Below are 16,351 nucleotides of genomic sequence, written 5' to 3'. Positions count from 1 at the left end.
AGTGAGATCCTACCATTTGCAATGACCTGGTTGGACCTAGGAGTTGTTATCCTGAGTGAAATAAGTCAGACAGAGAAAGATAAATTGCATATGATTTCACTTATATGTGAATCTAAGGAACAAAAAGAACAAACTAAATGAAAACAGACTCACAAATACAGAGAACATTCTGGTGACTGCCAGAGGGGAGGGCAGCTGAAAAAAAGGGGTGAATGGGTAAAGAGGAACAAATTAGTAGTTGAAAGATGGTCACGGAGATGGGGAGTACAGCATAGGGAATGTAGTTAATAGTATTATAATGGCTATGTAGAGCCAGATGGATGATAGAGTAATCGGGCAGATCATTTCATAAGGTATATAACTGTTTAGCCAATGTACTATATACCTGAAGCTAATAATAAAATAAAGTATCATTATGAAAAAAATAACAGAAGGAAATTTGGGGAATTCACAGATATGTGAAAATTAAACAGCATATTCCTTAATATCCAACTGGTAAAAGGAGAAATCAAAAGGAATATTACACAATATTTTTAAATTAATGAAAACAAAAGTACTGTATACGAAAACTTATGGAATGCAGCAAAAGCAGTGCTTAAAATAAGGAAAGTATAGCTGTAAATGCATTCATTGAAAAAGAAAAAAGATCTCACTTTAAAACTTAAGAGACTAGAAAAAAAAAGGAGCAAATAAAATCTAAAACAAGCATATGGAAAGAAATAATAAAATTAGAGTGAAAATAAGAAAAATAGAAAATAGAAAAACAACAGATATCAAGAAAATAAAAAATTGATTCTTTGAAAATACCAAGGAAATTAACAAACCTTTAGCTAGACTGACCAAAGGAGAAAAAGAAAAGACTCAAATTACTAAAATATGGTATAAAAGAAAGAGAGGTCACTACAGAAATAAAAATGAAGTACATAAGAATACTGTGAACAACATATACCAAAATATGCCAAAATATTAGGTAATCTAGAAAAAATGAATAAATTCCCGCAAAGACACAAATTACTGAAACTAACTCAAGAAGAATAGAAATAGGAAATCTAGAAATAGACCTAAAATAGAGACTGAAATAGTCATCAAAAAACTTCCCACCCAAGCTTATCTGTTGGTATTGGTGAATTTCACCAGGCAATTAAAGAATTAACATCAGTCCTTTACAAACTCTTCCAAAGAATGGAAGGGGAGAAAACAATTCTCAGTTTATTCTATGAGGCCAGTGTTTCCCCAATATCAAAACTTGACAAAGATATCATAAGAAAAACCATAGATCAACATTTCTTATGAATACAGATATCCTCAACAAAATACTAGTAAACCAAGTCAACAGCATATTAAAAGGATTATACATCATGACCAAGTATGATTTATCTCAGGAACACAATGATGGTTTAAAATATGAAAGTCAATTGATGGCAATACATCATATTAATAGAACAAAGGGGGGAAATCACATGATCGTGTCCATAGATGCATAAAAATCACTTGACAAACATCGTTTTATGATTAAACACGTGCGCGCGCACACACACACACACACACACACACACACCAAAATAAGAATAATAGGAAACATTCTCAACCTAATTAAGGGCACCTATGAAAAACACACAGCTAACATTACACTTGATAAAAAACAATGTTTTCCTCCTTAAGATCATGAACATGGCAAGGATGTTTACTCTTGCCATTTCTATTTAAAATTGTATCAGAGATTCTAATTAGGGCAAGTAGGCCCTAATTATACAAGAATACAGAAGGTATTCAGATTGGAAAGGAAGAAGCAAACACATCTCAGTTAAAAGATGGAAACCCTAACAAATTCAATAAAGTTATTAGAACTAAAAAATAAATTCAGCACAATTGCAGGATACAGGATCAACATACAAAAATCAATTTTATTTCTATATACCAATGATAAGTAATTGAAAATTGAATTAAGAAAATCATTCTGTTTACAATAGCATCAAAAAGAATAAAACATAGGAATAAACTTAACAAAATAGTGCAAGATTTGTACATTGACAACTACAAAATATTGTTGAAATAAATGAAGGGTCTAAATAAATGGAAAGACAGTCTACCTTCGTGCATTGGAACACAAAATATTGTTAGGATGATAGTCCTCTTCAAATCGATCTATAGATTCGGAACAATTTCTATCAAAATCCTAAGTATTCACAAAAGGTTAGATAGTACATAGTTCTAATTATATAAAATGTCCAGAACAGGCAAATCCATAGAGACAGAAATTGCATCAGTGGTTGTCAAGTGCTGGTGGGAGGGGAGAGTGTGGAGTGAATGCTTATGGGTATAGGGTTCCTTTTTGGAATGATGAAAATATTCTAAAATTAGAAAGTGTTTATGGTTGTACAGCCTTGTAAATGTACTAAAACACATCACTGTAAACTTTAAAGGGGCAAATTTTATGGTATGTGAATTATATCTCAAAAAAATCTATTATTAAAAAAATGAAGATGTGAAAAAATTTTAAATGCAATATTAGTTGCCAAATATCAAAATGTTAATGTCTCCATAAACATTACTGAGAATCTACTATATGTTGTTAACTTGGTCTATAGATAGAGGATAGATGGGTAGGTAAATATTCATTTACTCCCTATACCAGTCATACTAAGTGGGTATTATAAGCCCCATTCCATATGAAAGAAATGAAATTTCAAAGAAATAAGAAATTTGACCAAGGTTACCCCGCTTGTAAGAGGTGAGGCCAGGGTTCTTAACCAGGTCTCTTAAAATCAAATACACATAATTTTCCCTTACCATATATTTCAATATCTAACATGTTAATAAATTTCTCTTCAAATAGCATACGCTCCAAAAAAATTTCCTAATTCCAGTTTGTTTGCTAAACAAAATATAAAGGAAGAAGAGGAAAGTATTAATTTCACATGGGTCAGACAAGGACAATCCATTCCCAGCATTTGTCATACCGTGCAACATTTGGAATCCTAGCAAATAAATCATGACAATGGAGATAGTTTAAGAAAAAAAAGAAAAGAAAGAAAGAAAAAATAATTTAAATAGTTGTATTCTTCTTAGTTTTCAAAGCATTTTTTATTTTTCTTTATTTTTTCACAATCTCATTAGATTGTTAGAATATCATTGTGCAGTCAAAAAATGATAGTTAAGTGACTTGCCATGGTTAAATTACTTGCCACAAGCCATGTAGGTTATAGCTGAAAAGATCAGGATTCTTGTCCAAGTTGCCTGAGCTAAATTTTTATTTTTTGCAATAAACAGATAGAAATCCGCCCTGAGAGAAGAGTTTGAAACTGCAAAATACCATGCCACATTTCTATCCACACACTCAGTTGGTGCTGTGTTCCTGAGGGATGTATTTCTACAGGTGCATAGATAAAATACATTGCAGTTAGGTACTGTTCATGTAGGATGCAGTCTTTCCCAGTCTCCCACACTTCATGATGATAATAAATGAGAGCAACATTGTCCTAGTCTATGGGTAAACTTAAACCTGTCCAATTTTTTGAATAGGTAAATCACTTGCAAGCTCTGTACTTCAGCCATTGTTGGTTAGTAAGCACTTACAAAAACCGTCCACACATGGCTTTTCCTTGCAGTCAAAATGGAGTAATAGGAAATGGATTTGCCTTTTGCCCAAAACAACTAAAATCTGGACAAAAAACACATGGTTTTTAAGACATTGGACATCAGGCAATGGAGAATAGTTATTCTTGGGAGATGGTGAAGAAAAGAGGTGAGTCCTATGATTGCCCCTAGCTTATACTACCTAGAAAGAGTGTTCAGGCTGTGATGCAGAACAGGTGAACACAGGTAGTGTCCCTGAGTTGAGGAGCAGTTAAGAGTATGAGGAGTCAGGCAATTAGTCAGGCTAGTCAGCTAGTCAGGAATCAGGCACAGATAGGATTCAAAGCAGATAGAATTCTCAATGCAGAATACCAGAGAAGAGATTGCTACACAGAGAGATAACTAGAAATCTGCAGAGGATTTCCCTCAAAATGTAGCTGAGATATGCAGATGTGCAAGAGGAAACAACCTAATATTAATTTGAAGATAAAGAACCTTCAAAGCAAAACTTGAAAGATCAAACTCTTCCCAAGTCCAAAAACAAAACTCGAAATTGTTAAAATATATTAAGGAATACAAAAATATCTGGCACCTAGCATGGTAAAATTTATAATGTCTGACATGAAAAATTATCAGACATGCAAAGAAGTAGAAAAAATTAAATAGAAACTAACCAGCAATAATTACACAGGTGATAGAACTAGTAGCTAAAGATATTAAAATAGTTATTATAGCTGTAATCTATGTGCTCAAGAAGCTAAAAGCAAATGTAGCATGTTAAGTAGAAACATGGAAGGTGTGTGTGTGTGTGTGTGTGTGTGTGTGTGTGAGAGAGAGAGAGAGAGAGAGAGAGGAGAGAGAGACTGAACTTCTAGAGATGAAAACTAAAATTATTGAAACAAGAAAGAAATATTCTGGATAGAATTAATTACAAATTAGATATTATAGAAGGAAAGATCAGTCAATCTGAAGACATGGCTATAGAAACTATGAGATGCAAAAAGGAAAAACTAAAAATTAATGAACAGAACATCGGTAAGCTATAGAACAATATTAAGTTATCTAATATACATATAATTGGAATCTCCAAAAGAGAGATGAGAAAGTGGAGAGACTGAAAAAACTGTTTGAAGAAATAATGGACAAAAGTTTTCCAAATTTGATAAGACAATAAACTCATACCCCCAAAAAGCTCAATAAACTTCAAGCACAAGAAATATGAAGAAAACGACATAATGAAATTTCTTAAAACCAATGATAAGGAACACACATGAATATACATGTACCTGAAATAACATCCACATAATGAAGGACTCTAAGCAAAGGTCAGAGATTGCTCACAACAATCTAAGTAATTGTGTTGAAACATAAGATAATATAAGAATGAAAATGATTAAGTAGCCTCCAAACTCTAATTTAGTGGATCCATCTGTCTAACAGATTAGATAATCCCTGTTTACAAAAAAAGGGGGGAAGCTGTAAAAGAAAACATTCTTTTTTATTTTCTAGGGGTATGAAAAATTAAAGCAGTGTTTTTCAAATTTTGATGTTTATGGGGACATACTCCACTACATTTTGAGTCAATATGTCAAGGATAGGCCCAAGGAAAAAGCATGTTTTCAAGCACTTCAGGTGATATTTTGTGAGCATTTATTGATGGAAATTAGAAAACTCCTTCACTGAAAAATATTCACAAGCAGAAGTAGTAAGGTACCCACTTATATTGTATTGTATAAGGTACTTGCATATAGAATATACAAACTATCCCAATCGCCACAATAGCAAGAATGAAATACCCTTAAATGTAGGATGGCATGGCTGCTTGTTGGAGTGCTTGCTGCCTGATGATTACTGCAATGTACTCCTGGGGTTTTTGTCGAATGTTGCCATAATTCCTAACCTAAAATTAAGGAGCTAGAAAAGCGAGTTTTCTCCAGCTACTACACAGGCTGGAATGTCAATATCTGGAACTGAACACCTGCGGACACACAACACATTCTTCCATGTTTCTCCCATGGGTAGACCGTCAGGATCCAGGACAGAGCCCCTGGTGTGTATAGGTAATTGGCCATATCGATTTCTGGAAAAGGTCCCTCTGAAGGGGACAAGGAGTGACTATCCTCCTACTGCTATGGGATAAGTTTGATCCAGTGACAGGGCACTGACAATTGGTGGGCATCTGAGTCATTCAGATGAAAGTGTCTGGTATCCGAAATATTATATTCTCCTGGGGCAACTCGATAAATGACTGCCCCCTTTCCCTCTGAGTTTGCTGAGCTAAAGTTTGGGTTGTTTGCAGAGTAGTGGGAAGATGTTCCACCTAATGCTCACTCATGTGTTTCAGGTCATCCATGGGGTCGGTGTGAGGGCTTCCTCATGGCAACCCACGAGTGCTGTTTTCCAGGACACAAATTTTCCTGCTGTTGTCTGCTTGCTGTTGTCTGCTTGCTGCTGTGGCAGTTCATTTTCTGACCCAGGGGCATATAAAAAGCTCCATCCCTAGACACCAGTGGCTCACTTTTTAATGAGAAAGGGGAAGGGAAAAGAGCATCTGGATTCAACTCTCCCCAAACCACTGGAAAAAGTTGTCCAACTAATAGAAGATTACGAAACACCTAATCAGTGAGTAAGGACTCTCTTGAGAGCTGGCACTTAACAGCAAATGGTCTCATGCGCCAAACAAAACGTTTACTAAAAACTGATAAAGTTGATGCCACTACTGCTGTCTCTGAAGTAAACTCCAGCCCCTCTGAGTTCTAGGAAAACACCTAAAAAGAGAATATGGAGCATCACCAGGAGCTTTCAGATCAACATCCAAAGGAAAAAGAGGAGATAAAAGGGCCAGGGACAGACAGGAGGAAAAAAAAGAGGAGAGAAAAAAGGAAAAATTTTACTCACTTAGAAATATAAACTATTCTAGAAGGTTTAGATTAGGAAATGAAGAGGGTATGGGGACTGATTATGCTGAGTCAGGGGCTTCTCTCTCTTCCCAGGGGGAGTCTGCTGACTAGAGTCACCAGGGCCTCCCCTTTTCCTCTTATTAGCAAGAGACAGAAACTAAAAACAGAGGCTTCAGGCGGCTAAAAGTCTATAATAGAAAGAGAAAGGTGAGGGAGGAAGGGAAGGAAGGAAGGAGAAAGACAGAGAGAGACAGAGAGACGGATAGAGAGACAATCTTAAATAAAGTGAAGGGAAGGTAACTAAATAAATTACATATAAATATAATAAATAAATAATATAATTAAAAGAAAGATCTATAATTTGACTCACTGGAAATCCAAAATTTCTTTACTAAAATTTACATAACATTATATACAGTATATATATGTAAAACAAATATATAATAAAATTTATATACTAAAAAATTTACATAAAAGATTAAAAGGGTGCCGATTGGCTTTTGAGCCTCTCCAACATAGGTTCTAAATTAACTTTAGCATTTGCTAAAATGCATCAGTTGACAAAATGTCACGGGCTTAATAAATTCTGAGGCTCAAATTATACTTATACCTGTGAATGCCACTAAAAGATTCCTATAATATTAAGAAAGTAGCTAAAGATAGAGAAAAATAGGTATACCTCATTTATATAGCCTTGCCTAAAATTCCTATATTCATAATACTAATTGCCCTAAAATATCCCATATCGGCCATAGGTGCTATAACACATACATAATGAATAACAAGTAAAAATTAAAGTAAGTCATCTACGGCCACGCCACCCTGAACGTGCCCAATCTCGTCTGATCTCAGAAGCTGAGCAGGGGCGGGCCTGGTTAGTACTTGGATGGGAGACCACCTAGGAATACCAAGTGCTATAGGCATTAAAAAAAAATTAAAGTAAGTCTTTAGTATTTAGAATTCGCTTGATAAAATGGGATTCCTACAGACTCCCAGTTAAGATAGTTAATATGACTCAATGTAAAGGAATTGATTGAGAAAACAGGGCTTTCCAAAAGATTAAAACTTAGTACAGTATATAAAACCTTATGAATAAAGGGATGATTATCCTGATTGCTTCTCCATTTGACAGCCTAAGTTTGCCTGTTATTATACATGGAAAAAATAAATGGTGCCTTATATTGGATGACTACAACATTAATGCTGTGACACACATCCCTTAAGACCCCGTACCCAACATCCAATGTTATTAAAATTCCCGATTCTCTCCAACCAACAACCTGTAAATATTTTCTTATAGATTTGGCTAATATGTTGTGTTTAATGATTGTTCAATGCTTCTTAGCTGTAGTTTGCCTTCACCTCCTTTTCCAGGTTCCCTACAGGGCACATTCACAGCTATGCCATCACACACAATCTTTCCAGGTAAGATCTGCAAAAGATCCTCCTTTGTCCAGGAACACAGGTATGACATTACATTGAGGATATCCTCTTCCAAGGAAATTCATTTGAAATTCATTGGACATGTCATCCAACATCCTTTATTCCTTTTCGGGTTCTGGTGGTAAACATATTCCTCCTTTACAAATTTTACTTCTAAATTAAAAACAATAGGCATTCTTGTTAGTGCCCTCACAACTCCTTCACTCTCAAGTCTTTGACAACCTTTTCTTAGGCATCCTGGGGTCTCGGTTCCACTTATAATGGCCATAAGTTGCATGGGTGTTTAATGCAAGAAACTGCTCCTCTTGACCTTGTGCTATAAAACAACAAAAGGCCAGCTACTTACTGGGCTTCCTTGAAAACAGAGGCTCTCACAGAACCTGAGCCTGTGACCCTCGATACCCAGATGCCTATTATGCTTTGGGTAATGGAAAGAGCACCCCATAAGCCTGGCATGGCCACCAAGTCTTCTTTAAGAAAAGATGGATCCAAAGGGCCTTTTGGTATAGTCCATCTGCAGGAGAGGGTAGCATCTCCTGTCCTCAGTCCTTTGCCAAATGTCATATTGCTGCAAGAGTCACTCCTCCCTTAGACCCCCTTTGGCTACCTAGGGAGCCCCTTGGGATTAACTGAGCGAGCAGCAACGGGAATTTGTGGACAATACAAGTGGCACTACTAACCGTCATATGTGATGGAACTCGGTGGAATGTGCTACTTTCCATTAGTCAGGATATCCCTAATAAGGGATGGGACCCAAACAACAGCATACTTGGGCAAATTTCAGGCAGTCATCTTAGCACTGGATGCCCTGGCCAGCAAATGACCCCATCTTCATATTTACTATAAACTGCTGGGTCATTGCCTAGAAGTCATTCCCTGCCAGGTAAAAGAACCCTGGGAATCTCTTACTTCTAAATTGAATCCTACTCCACAGGGTCAGCCCCTCACCAGCCACTCCTCACAACCAATGAGCCTTAAGGTCAGTTTCTCCCACTGATATGCAAACAGCAACCAAGGCTCAACTACAAGAGGAGGGCACACACTATCCCTACAAGAGAAACACTAGGAGCACCTATGTCACTAAGACCCACAGCACATCTACTACATAAAGCCACTTTACTAAGACTGGGAGACTGAGCAGTCCTACCTAATACATGGAAACAAATACAGGAAAGCAGTGAAAATATTAGAACTTCTTTAAGAAGAAGAAGGGATCTGAGAAAAACGGCGTAGATGATAGAGGCTCTGTTCATTCCTTCTGTCAAAGTTGTGGTGGAAACAAGGAGCAGCAGCAAGAAAAAATCACTTGGGATCTTGATGAACAAGCCATACAGCTAGGGAGAAATCCAAGAAAGGACCCTGCAAAGGCAGAAGGTATGACGGGGCAAGGATGCGGGGCTGCCCAGTATTGAGAGGCTGAGACAGAGGCAGTGGCAGTGGCAGACGCCTCTTAAAAGGACCGTATTCACAAGCAGATTTTCGCAGTGACGAACCTGCTCACCCTGAGCACCAGCACCAATTCGGCTGCACGCAAGGGACACCAGAGACTTAGAGGGAAACATTGTTGGAGTGAGGGCTGAGGCAAGACTGGCTTCGTACAGATATGCTGGTGGTATCCATTGTTCCCTGATGATCCCTCCTTTCTACCAGTGCACCTGACACTGTGCCGCCATTGCCATGACGTCATCAAACTGGATAACAGAGGTCACTCTGCTCAGAGGATTCCCTGAAACTCCACTTCCCCCAACTCGTGGCCCCACCCAAGCCACGTTCAGGTATATCCTCAGCAAGTCAGGCACTCCTTGCTGAGCAGCTCCTAGACTCACACTGGAGGAAACTGGCCTCAGTTTCTGATGTGGCCTTGTGAGGCAACTATAAGCATAGCATCTGTGCATTGCTTGCTAAATCTTAACAGGTGGCCCCAGAGGGGCACAGGCTTGGGCTAAGTTTGGCCTGCAGCCGAACTGCTCTCAGGACTGTGCCACTGGACATCTACCATGCAAAGCCACTCTAATAAGACCTGGAGACGTAGGAGCTTTGCTTAGTACATAGAAACAAACATAGAAAGGCAGGCAAAGATGCAGAAACCAAATGAGAGAACATAACAGAGATCCAGGAATAACGGAGTCAAGCAATCTAACAGATACAGAGTTCAAAACACTGATTATAAAGATGCTCAGTGAACTTTTGGGAAGTGTAGATGAATTCAGTGAGAACTTCAACAAAGAGATAAAACATAAAAATGGAAATGGAAATTATAAAAGGGAACCAGTCAGAAAGTAAGAACACATTATCTGAGATAAGAAGTATATTAAATGGAATAAACAAAGGAATAAACAAAGTGAATAAAGAAAAGGATCAAATGCCCTATGAAGAGGATGTGAAAGCCAAGGACACACAATCAGAATGACAAGAGATAAGATGACAAGACTATAAAAATAATTTAAGGAGCATATGGGATACTATTAAGGATCCAAATATCCATCTGATCGCCGTAACTGAAGAAAATCAAGATGTTAAACAGCTGTTTGAAGAAATAATGATGGAAAACTTCCTTAACCTGGTGAAAGAAATGAACAGAAAACCCCAGGAAGTTCAGAAAATTCCAAAAATCAGGAATCCAAAGAGGCCCCCACCAAGACACATCATAACTGAAATGCCAAAGGTTAAATACAAAGAAAGAATATTAAAAGCAGCAAGAGAAAAACAGTTAATTATTTATAAGAGAACACTCATAAGACTGGTAGCTGATTTCTCAAAAGAAACTATGCAGGACAGAAGGTCTTGGCAAGAAATATTCGACAGGATGAAGACCCAGATCTACAACCAAGGATACTTTATCCTGCAAAGCTATCATTTAGAGTTGAAGGACAGATGAAGAACTTCCCAGACAAAAATAAGCTACAGGAATGTATCACCACCAAGCCAGTATTGCAGGAAATGTTGGAGAAACTTCTTTAAGAAGAAAAAACATGTATCAAAAACAGAAATAAAGAATAGTAATCAAAAACAGACTCAGAAATATAGTGGAGAATCTGGTAATGGACAGAGGGGAGGGGTGTTGGGGGCTGGGAGAATGGGGTAAAGGGTTAAAGAAGTACAAATTAGTAGTTCATGGATGGTCACGAGAATGGAGAGCATGGCATAGGGAATGCAGTTAGCATTAATATGATGGCTAGGTGGAGGGCCAGAGGAGGGAGGAGGTAATGGGGGGAGGGGATCATTTTATGAACTATATAGATCTCGAACCAATGTACTGTATGCTTGAAATTAATTTAAATAGATACAGTTTTATAAAAGTAAACATAAAAAAGAAGAAAAAAGATAAAAAAAACATAAATAAAATGGCAATAACTACATACCTATCAATAATTACTTTAAATGAAAATGGATTAAATGTTCTAATCAAAAGATAGGGTGGCTAAATGGATAAGAAAACAAGACCCATACATATGCTGCCTACAAGAGACTTGCTTCAGCTTTAAAGACACTCAGACTGAAAGTAAAGGGATGGAAAAAGACATTTTATGATAAAGGAAACAAACAAATGAAAATCTGGAGTAGCAATTCTTATACCAGATAAAATAGACTTTAAAACAAAGACTATAGCAAAAGACAAAGAACCTAGTAATCTCACTTCTGGATATTTATTTGAAGAAACCCAAAATACTACTTTGAAGAGACACATGAATCCATATGTTCATTGTAGCATATTTACAATAGCTAAGATATGGAGGCAACCTGGGCGTTCATCAATAAATGAATAGATAAAGAGAAGGTGGTACATATATACAATGGAATATTATTCAGCCGTAAAAAAGAATGAAATCTTGCCATCTGCAATAACATGGACCTAGAGGCTATTTTGCTGAGTAGAATAAGTCAAGCAGAGAAAGGCAAATGCCATATGGTTTCATTTACATGTGGAATCTAAAGAACAAAATAAACAAAACAGAAATAAACTCATAGATACAGAGAACATTTTAATGGTTGCCAAATAAGAGGGAAGTTGGAAATTGAGTGAAAAGGAGAAGGGATTAATAAGTACAAATTGGCACTTACAAAACAGTCATGGGGCCATAAAGTATAGCATAAGGAATATAGTCAATAATATTGTAATAAGTATGTATGGTGTCAGATGAGTACTAGATTTATTAGGATGATCATTTCATAAGTTATTTAAATGTTGTATAAATCACCATGTTGTACACCTGAAACTAATATTATATTGTATGCCAATGTGTTTGAAAAAGTTAAAAATTATTTAAAACTATAGAGAAATTTTTTAAAAATAAAAATAAAATGTTTGTTTGATGCTGGATCCTTTGCATCGATATATAAATTTTAGGATCAGCTTGTCAATTTCTTCAAGAAAGCTTGCTGGGATTTATATGGGGATAGCATTGAATCTATAGATCAGTTTGAGGAATGTTAACATCTTAACAATATTGAGTGTCCCAATTCATGAACATGGGATGTCTCTCCACTTAGATCTTTAATTTTCCTCAGCAATATTTTGTAGTTTTCATGTACAAATCATATACATTTTTGTTAAATTTATTCTCAAGTATTTTATTATTGTGAATTGAATTTCTCTTAGCATCACTTTCAAATTGTTTATTGCTATTACATAGAAATGCAAGTGCTTTTTGTATATTGATCTTGTATCTTGAGAATTTGCTGAACTCATAGGTTTTTTGTGTGGATTTTTTAAAGGGTGGTATACCAAGAATAATTTTGGTATCTTTTACAGGTAAGAGGCTCATCAGTGGTTCTATTATGCCACAGTGAACGAGGTATACAATCTGTTCAACTGTTCCACTACTTGTATAGTTGGTCACAGCCCATATAACTTCCTTTTGTGTCTTAAAGTATGCCTTAGAGAGAAAGCCAATGAAGAATGGAACTAATCCATGATTCATGACTTGCTGTATCTGGTCCTGGTGGTCAACTATGATGTTTGACATTGTCCATGTAGCTTTCTCCTGAATATTGGTTCTGGAGTTCATTAGCAGGCTGGGGAAGATGGCAATGCTCCTGCATCTATTATAACCTGAGTCTGTTCATCTGTCCCAGTGACAATATTTCCTATGGCTCTTAGTGTGGGAGTCACAATTGTCAATTCAGTAGCTCCTAGGAGCTTCACAAATTGGAGCACAACTCCTGTTTTCATGACCATTTCAATTCGTTCATTTGGACCATCAGTAAGGTAGGAAATGGCCCAGAAGCTATCTGCTAATACCTCTGGATCATCGTGATGCAGAAGACGAACTAAAGTAGGAAGAACTTGCTCAACAACATCTAACAGGGGTGCAGGATTCCTATTGTGACTAAAGTTTGAAAGTGTCCAGGTAAGATTATGTAAGTAAACACATTCTAAAGATGACATATCAGGAACTGCAAGGAGAGCCGACAGTGGGTCAACTGCATCCTACTTGATAACCAAGTCTCGGAAAACTGAACCATCACCTGCAATGTTTCCTAGAGCCCATACGACTTGTTCATTGATGTGAGCATGGATTGATACCAAAAGAGAAGTGAATGCTGGTTTAGCACCTCCATCTACTACAGTCTTTGTCTGTTCTGATGTTCTGGAAGCAATGTTAGTAAGGGGCCAAGTAGATTCAAACTGAATGGGACTACAATCAGTTCTGCCAAAGAAGGACACAACTTTTGGAATCAAACCAGCCCAGATTATGTTGGCAAAGAGTGGCCGTTTTTCCCTAGAAAGCAGTTTCCTAGCGGCTTGAGTAGCTTGGAGTTGTCTTTCCAAATTGCTGCTATTTGCAACAATTGCCTTTGACAATGTCCTCAACAAACCAATTTACAATGCCCTGGTTGTTGCAGTTTTCCTGCATTGGAGAAGTAGCATCATCAGGAAACAAGCTTACATTTCTCCTTTTCGGCATCTGGTCATCCTTCTTAGCTTTCCTAAGCTCCACATTAACATCTATTGGTGCCACCTCATTTCTATACTGTCTTTCCCTTTGTTCTTAAATCTTTTGAGGGCGGCAGCTGGTGAATTAGCATTCTTGTTGGTGGACATGGTTATGAGACAAGGGGAGAAAGCTAAACAGCCAGCTTAGGCTTTCACAGAAGACGGTGTGAGGGCACACAGGCTGCAGGTCGCCTACTCCAAAAACATCCACCACGGATCAGACTGAAGACGTTGTGCATGTGTGAATCAAAAAAAAAAAAAAAATCCTCTGTATAGTTGCCTGCAAATAAAAGGCAGTTTCACATATTTTCCAATCTAGATGTCTTCTGTTTATTTTTCTTGCATGATTACACTGGCTAAAACCTCTAGTTTAATGTTAAATAGAAGTGGTGAGAGTAGACATTCTTGCCTTATCAATTTTATCTTTAACCATTAAGTATGATGTTAGCTGTAGGTTTTTGTAGATGCCTTTGATGAGGTTGAAGAGGTACCCTTCTATTCCAGGTGTGTTGAGCTTTATCAAGAAGGGATGTTGGATTTTTGTAAAATACTTTTTTGAAATGATCATGTGTTTGTGTCCTTTATTCTATTAATATAGTACATTATATTTATTTTCATATGTTAAAGCATCCTTGCATTATAGGAATAATCGTACTTAATTATGGAATATAATCCTTTTTATATACTACTGCATTCTGTGTGCTAGTGTTTTGTTGAGGAGTTTTATATCTATATTCATAAGAGATGTTCTGCAGTTTTATTTTCTTGTGATATCTTTTCCTGACTTTGGCATCAGGCAAATACTGGCCTCATAAAATGAGAGGAGAAATGTTCCCTCCTGTATTTTCTGGAAGAATTTGTGAAGGATCAATATTATTTATTCCTTAAATATTGCTAGAAATCACTAGTGAAGCCATATAGACTTGAGTTTTTCTTTGTAGGATGATTTTAAAGTACTAATTTCTTTTTCTTTTTTTAAACAATAATGAATTTTATTTAGGCACACACAGAACTAACATGAACACCATTTACCACATCTCCAGTATCTCTCCATAAATTAAAGGTAGAAAAAGCTTTCACATGATATTTTATAGAGCTCTTTGTAAGGGCTAGAAAAATACATACTTAAAGTGCTGATTGATATAGTAGACATCTGTGATATTGCTTGACTGCCACCGTCTCTTCTCCTGAGAAGCCCTTCACTCTTCTAGTCCCTGCTCCTAGGCCCTGACCCTTATACCTCGCTACAGGGCCACCTGTTTCTATCCACTGGGAACAGCTGGTGGGGCAGGGAAGAGGCCTGTTTTTCCATCAAGATTTGTGAACTTGAAAGCCAAGTATAGGCCAGTCCCTTTGAAGAGGCAAAAGAAATTGTCAGTAGCTATATTTCCCACACATGGAATAGGCTAGGCTATATGTAGTGCAAGAGAATAAAGCCAACACGTTGAGAGAAGCAGAGATGAAAGAGAAGAGAGTCTTGGCTCCATTCACACCCTTAGTCTCTATGGTTCTTGGTCCAACTGTGTCCTGCTCCAACTGTGGTTTGGGTGGTCGACATTCTCCTGGCTTTGGAAAACTAATTGCCCTATATGTTTAAGTTCATTTGAAGTGGTTTTCCTTCACTTATAATCAACATTTTCTCTTGTAAATTATTAAACTATGTAATATAGATGATAATAATAGCAAATCAAAATCTGCAGAACTGCATGCTAAAAACAGATTTTGTTTTGTTTTTAAATTAATTGGAGTGACATTGGTTAATAAAATTATATAGATTTCAAGTGTATAGTTCTATAATACATCATATTTATTGCATTGTGTATTCACAACCCAAAGTCAAACCTCCTTCTATCACCATATATTTCACTCCCTTTATCATTTTCAACCTCCCCCACAATGCCTTTTCCCTCTGGTAACCACCATATTGTTGTCTGTGTCTATGAGTTTTTGTTTGTCTTGTTTGTTTGTTGCTTTCAGTTTTATATTCCACATATCAGAGAAATGACATATATCAGAGAAATCAGAGAACTCATATGGTTCTTGACTTTTCCAACTTATTTCACTTTGCATGATATTCTCAAGATCCATCCATGTTGTCACAAATGGCAATATTTCATCTTTTCTTTGGGTGAGTATTATTCCATTGTATATATGTACCATATCTTTATCCAATCACCTATCGATGATGTATTTTTATTTCCATGTCTTGGCCACTGTGAATAATGCTGCAATGAACATTCAGGCACAGATATCTTTACGAATAAGTGTTTTCAAATTTTGGGGGTAGACATCCAGAAAAGGGATTGCTGGGTCATATAGTAACTCTATTCTTAATTTTTTGAGGAATCTCCACCCTGTTTTCCAGAGTGGCTGTACCAATTTACATTCCCACCAACAGTGTAGGGTTCCTTTTTCCTTACAATATCTCCAACACTTGTTATTATTTGTCTTGTTGATAATGGCAATTCTAACAGGTGTGAGGTGATACCTCATT

General features: G+C 36.8%; 1 protein-coding gene and 1 pseudogene across 1 annotated transcript in view; one reads left to right on the top strand and one right to left on the bottom strand.

Annotated features, from left to right (window-relative positions):
- LOC120589338 (importin subunit alpha-1-like) overlaps positions 1–13,965 on the bottom strand; it is a 62,427-nt gene extending 48,462 nt beyond the window's left edge. Inside the window, 4 exon segments of the mRNA XM_039846898.1 lie at positions 12,550–12,951; positions 12,954–13,713; positions 13,715–13,881; positions 13,884–13,965. Coding sequence (XP_039702832.1) covers positions 12,550–12,951; positions 12,954–13,713; positions 13,715–13,881; positions 13,884–13,965 — 1,411 coding nt within the window.
- Positions 7,281–7,399, top strand: LOC120590895 (uncharacterized; annotated as a pseudogene).
- Positions 13,966–16,351: the final 2,386 nt, after the last annotated feature.

This window comes from Pteropus medius, unplaced genomic scaffold (genome assembly GCF_902729225.1).
Source record: "Pteropus medius unplaced genomic scaffold, Ma_sr-lr_union100, whole genome shotgun sequence".
In the NCBI taxonomy this organism is placed as follows: Eukaryota; Metazoa; Chordata; class Mammalia; order Chiroptera; family Pteropodidae; genus Pteropus; species Pteropus medius.
This window is presented reverse-complemented; position numbering and strand designations above follow the sequence as displayed.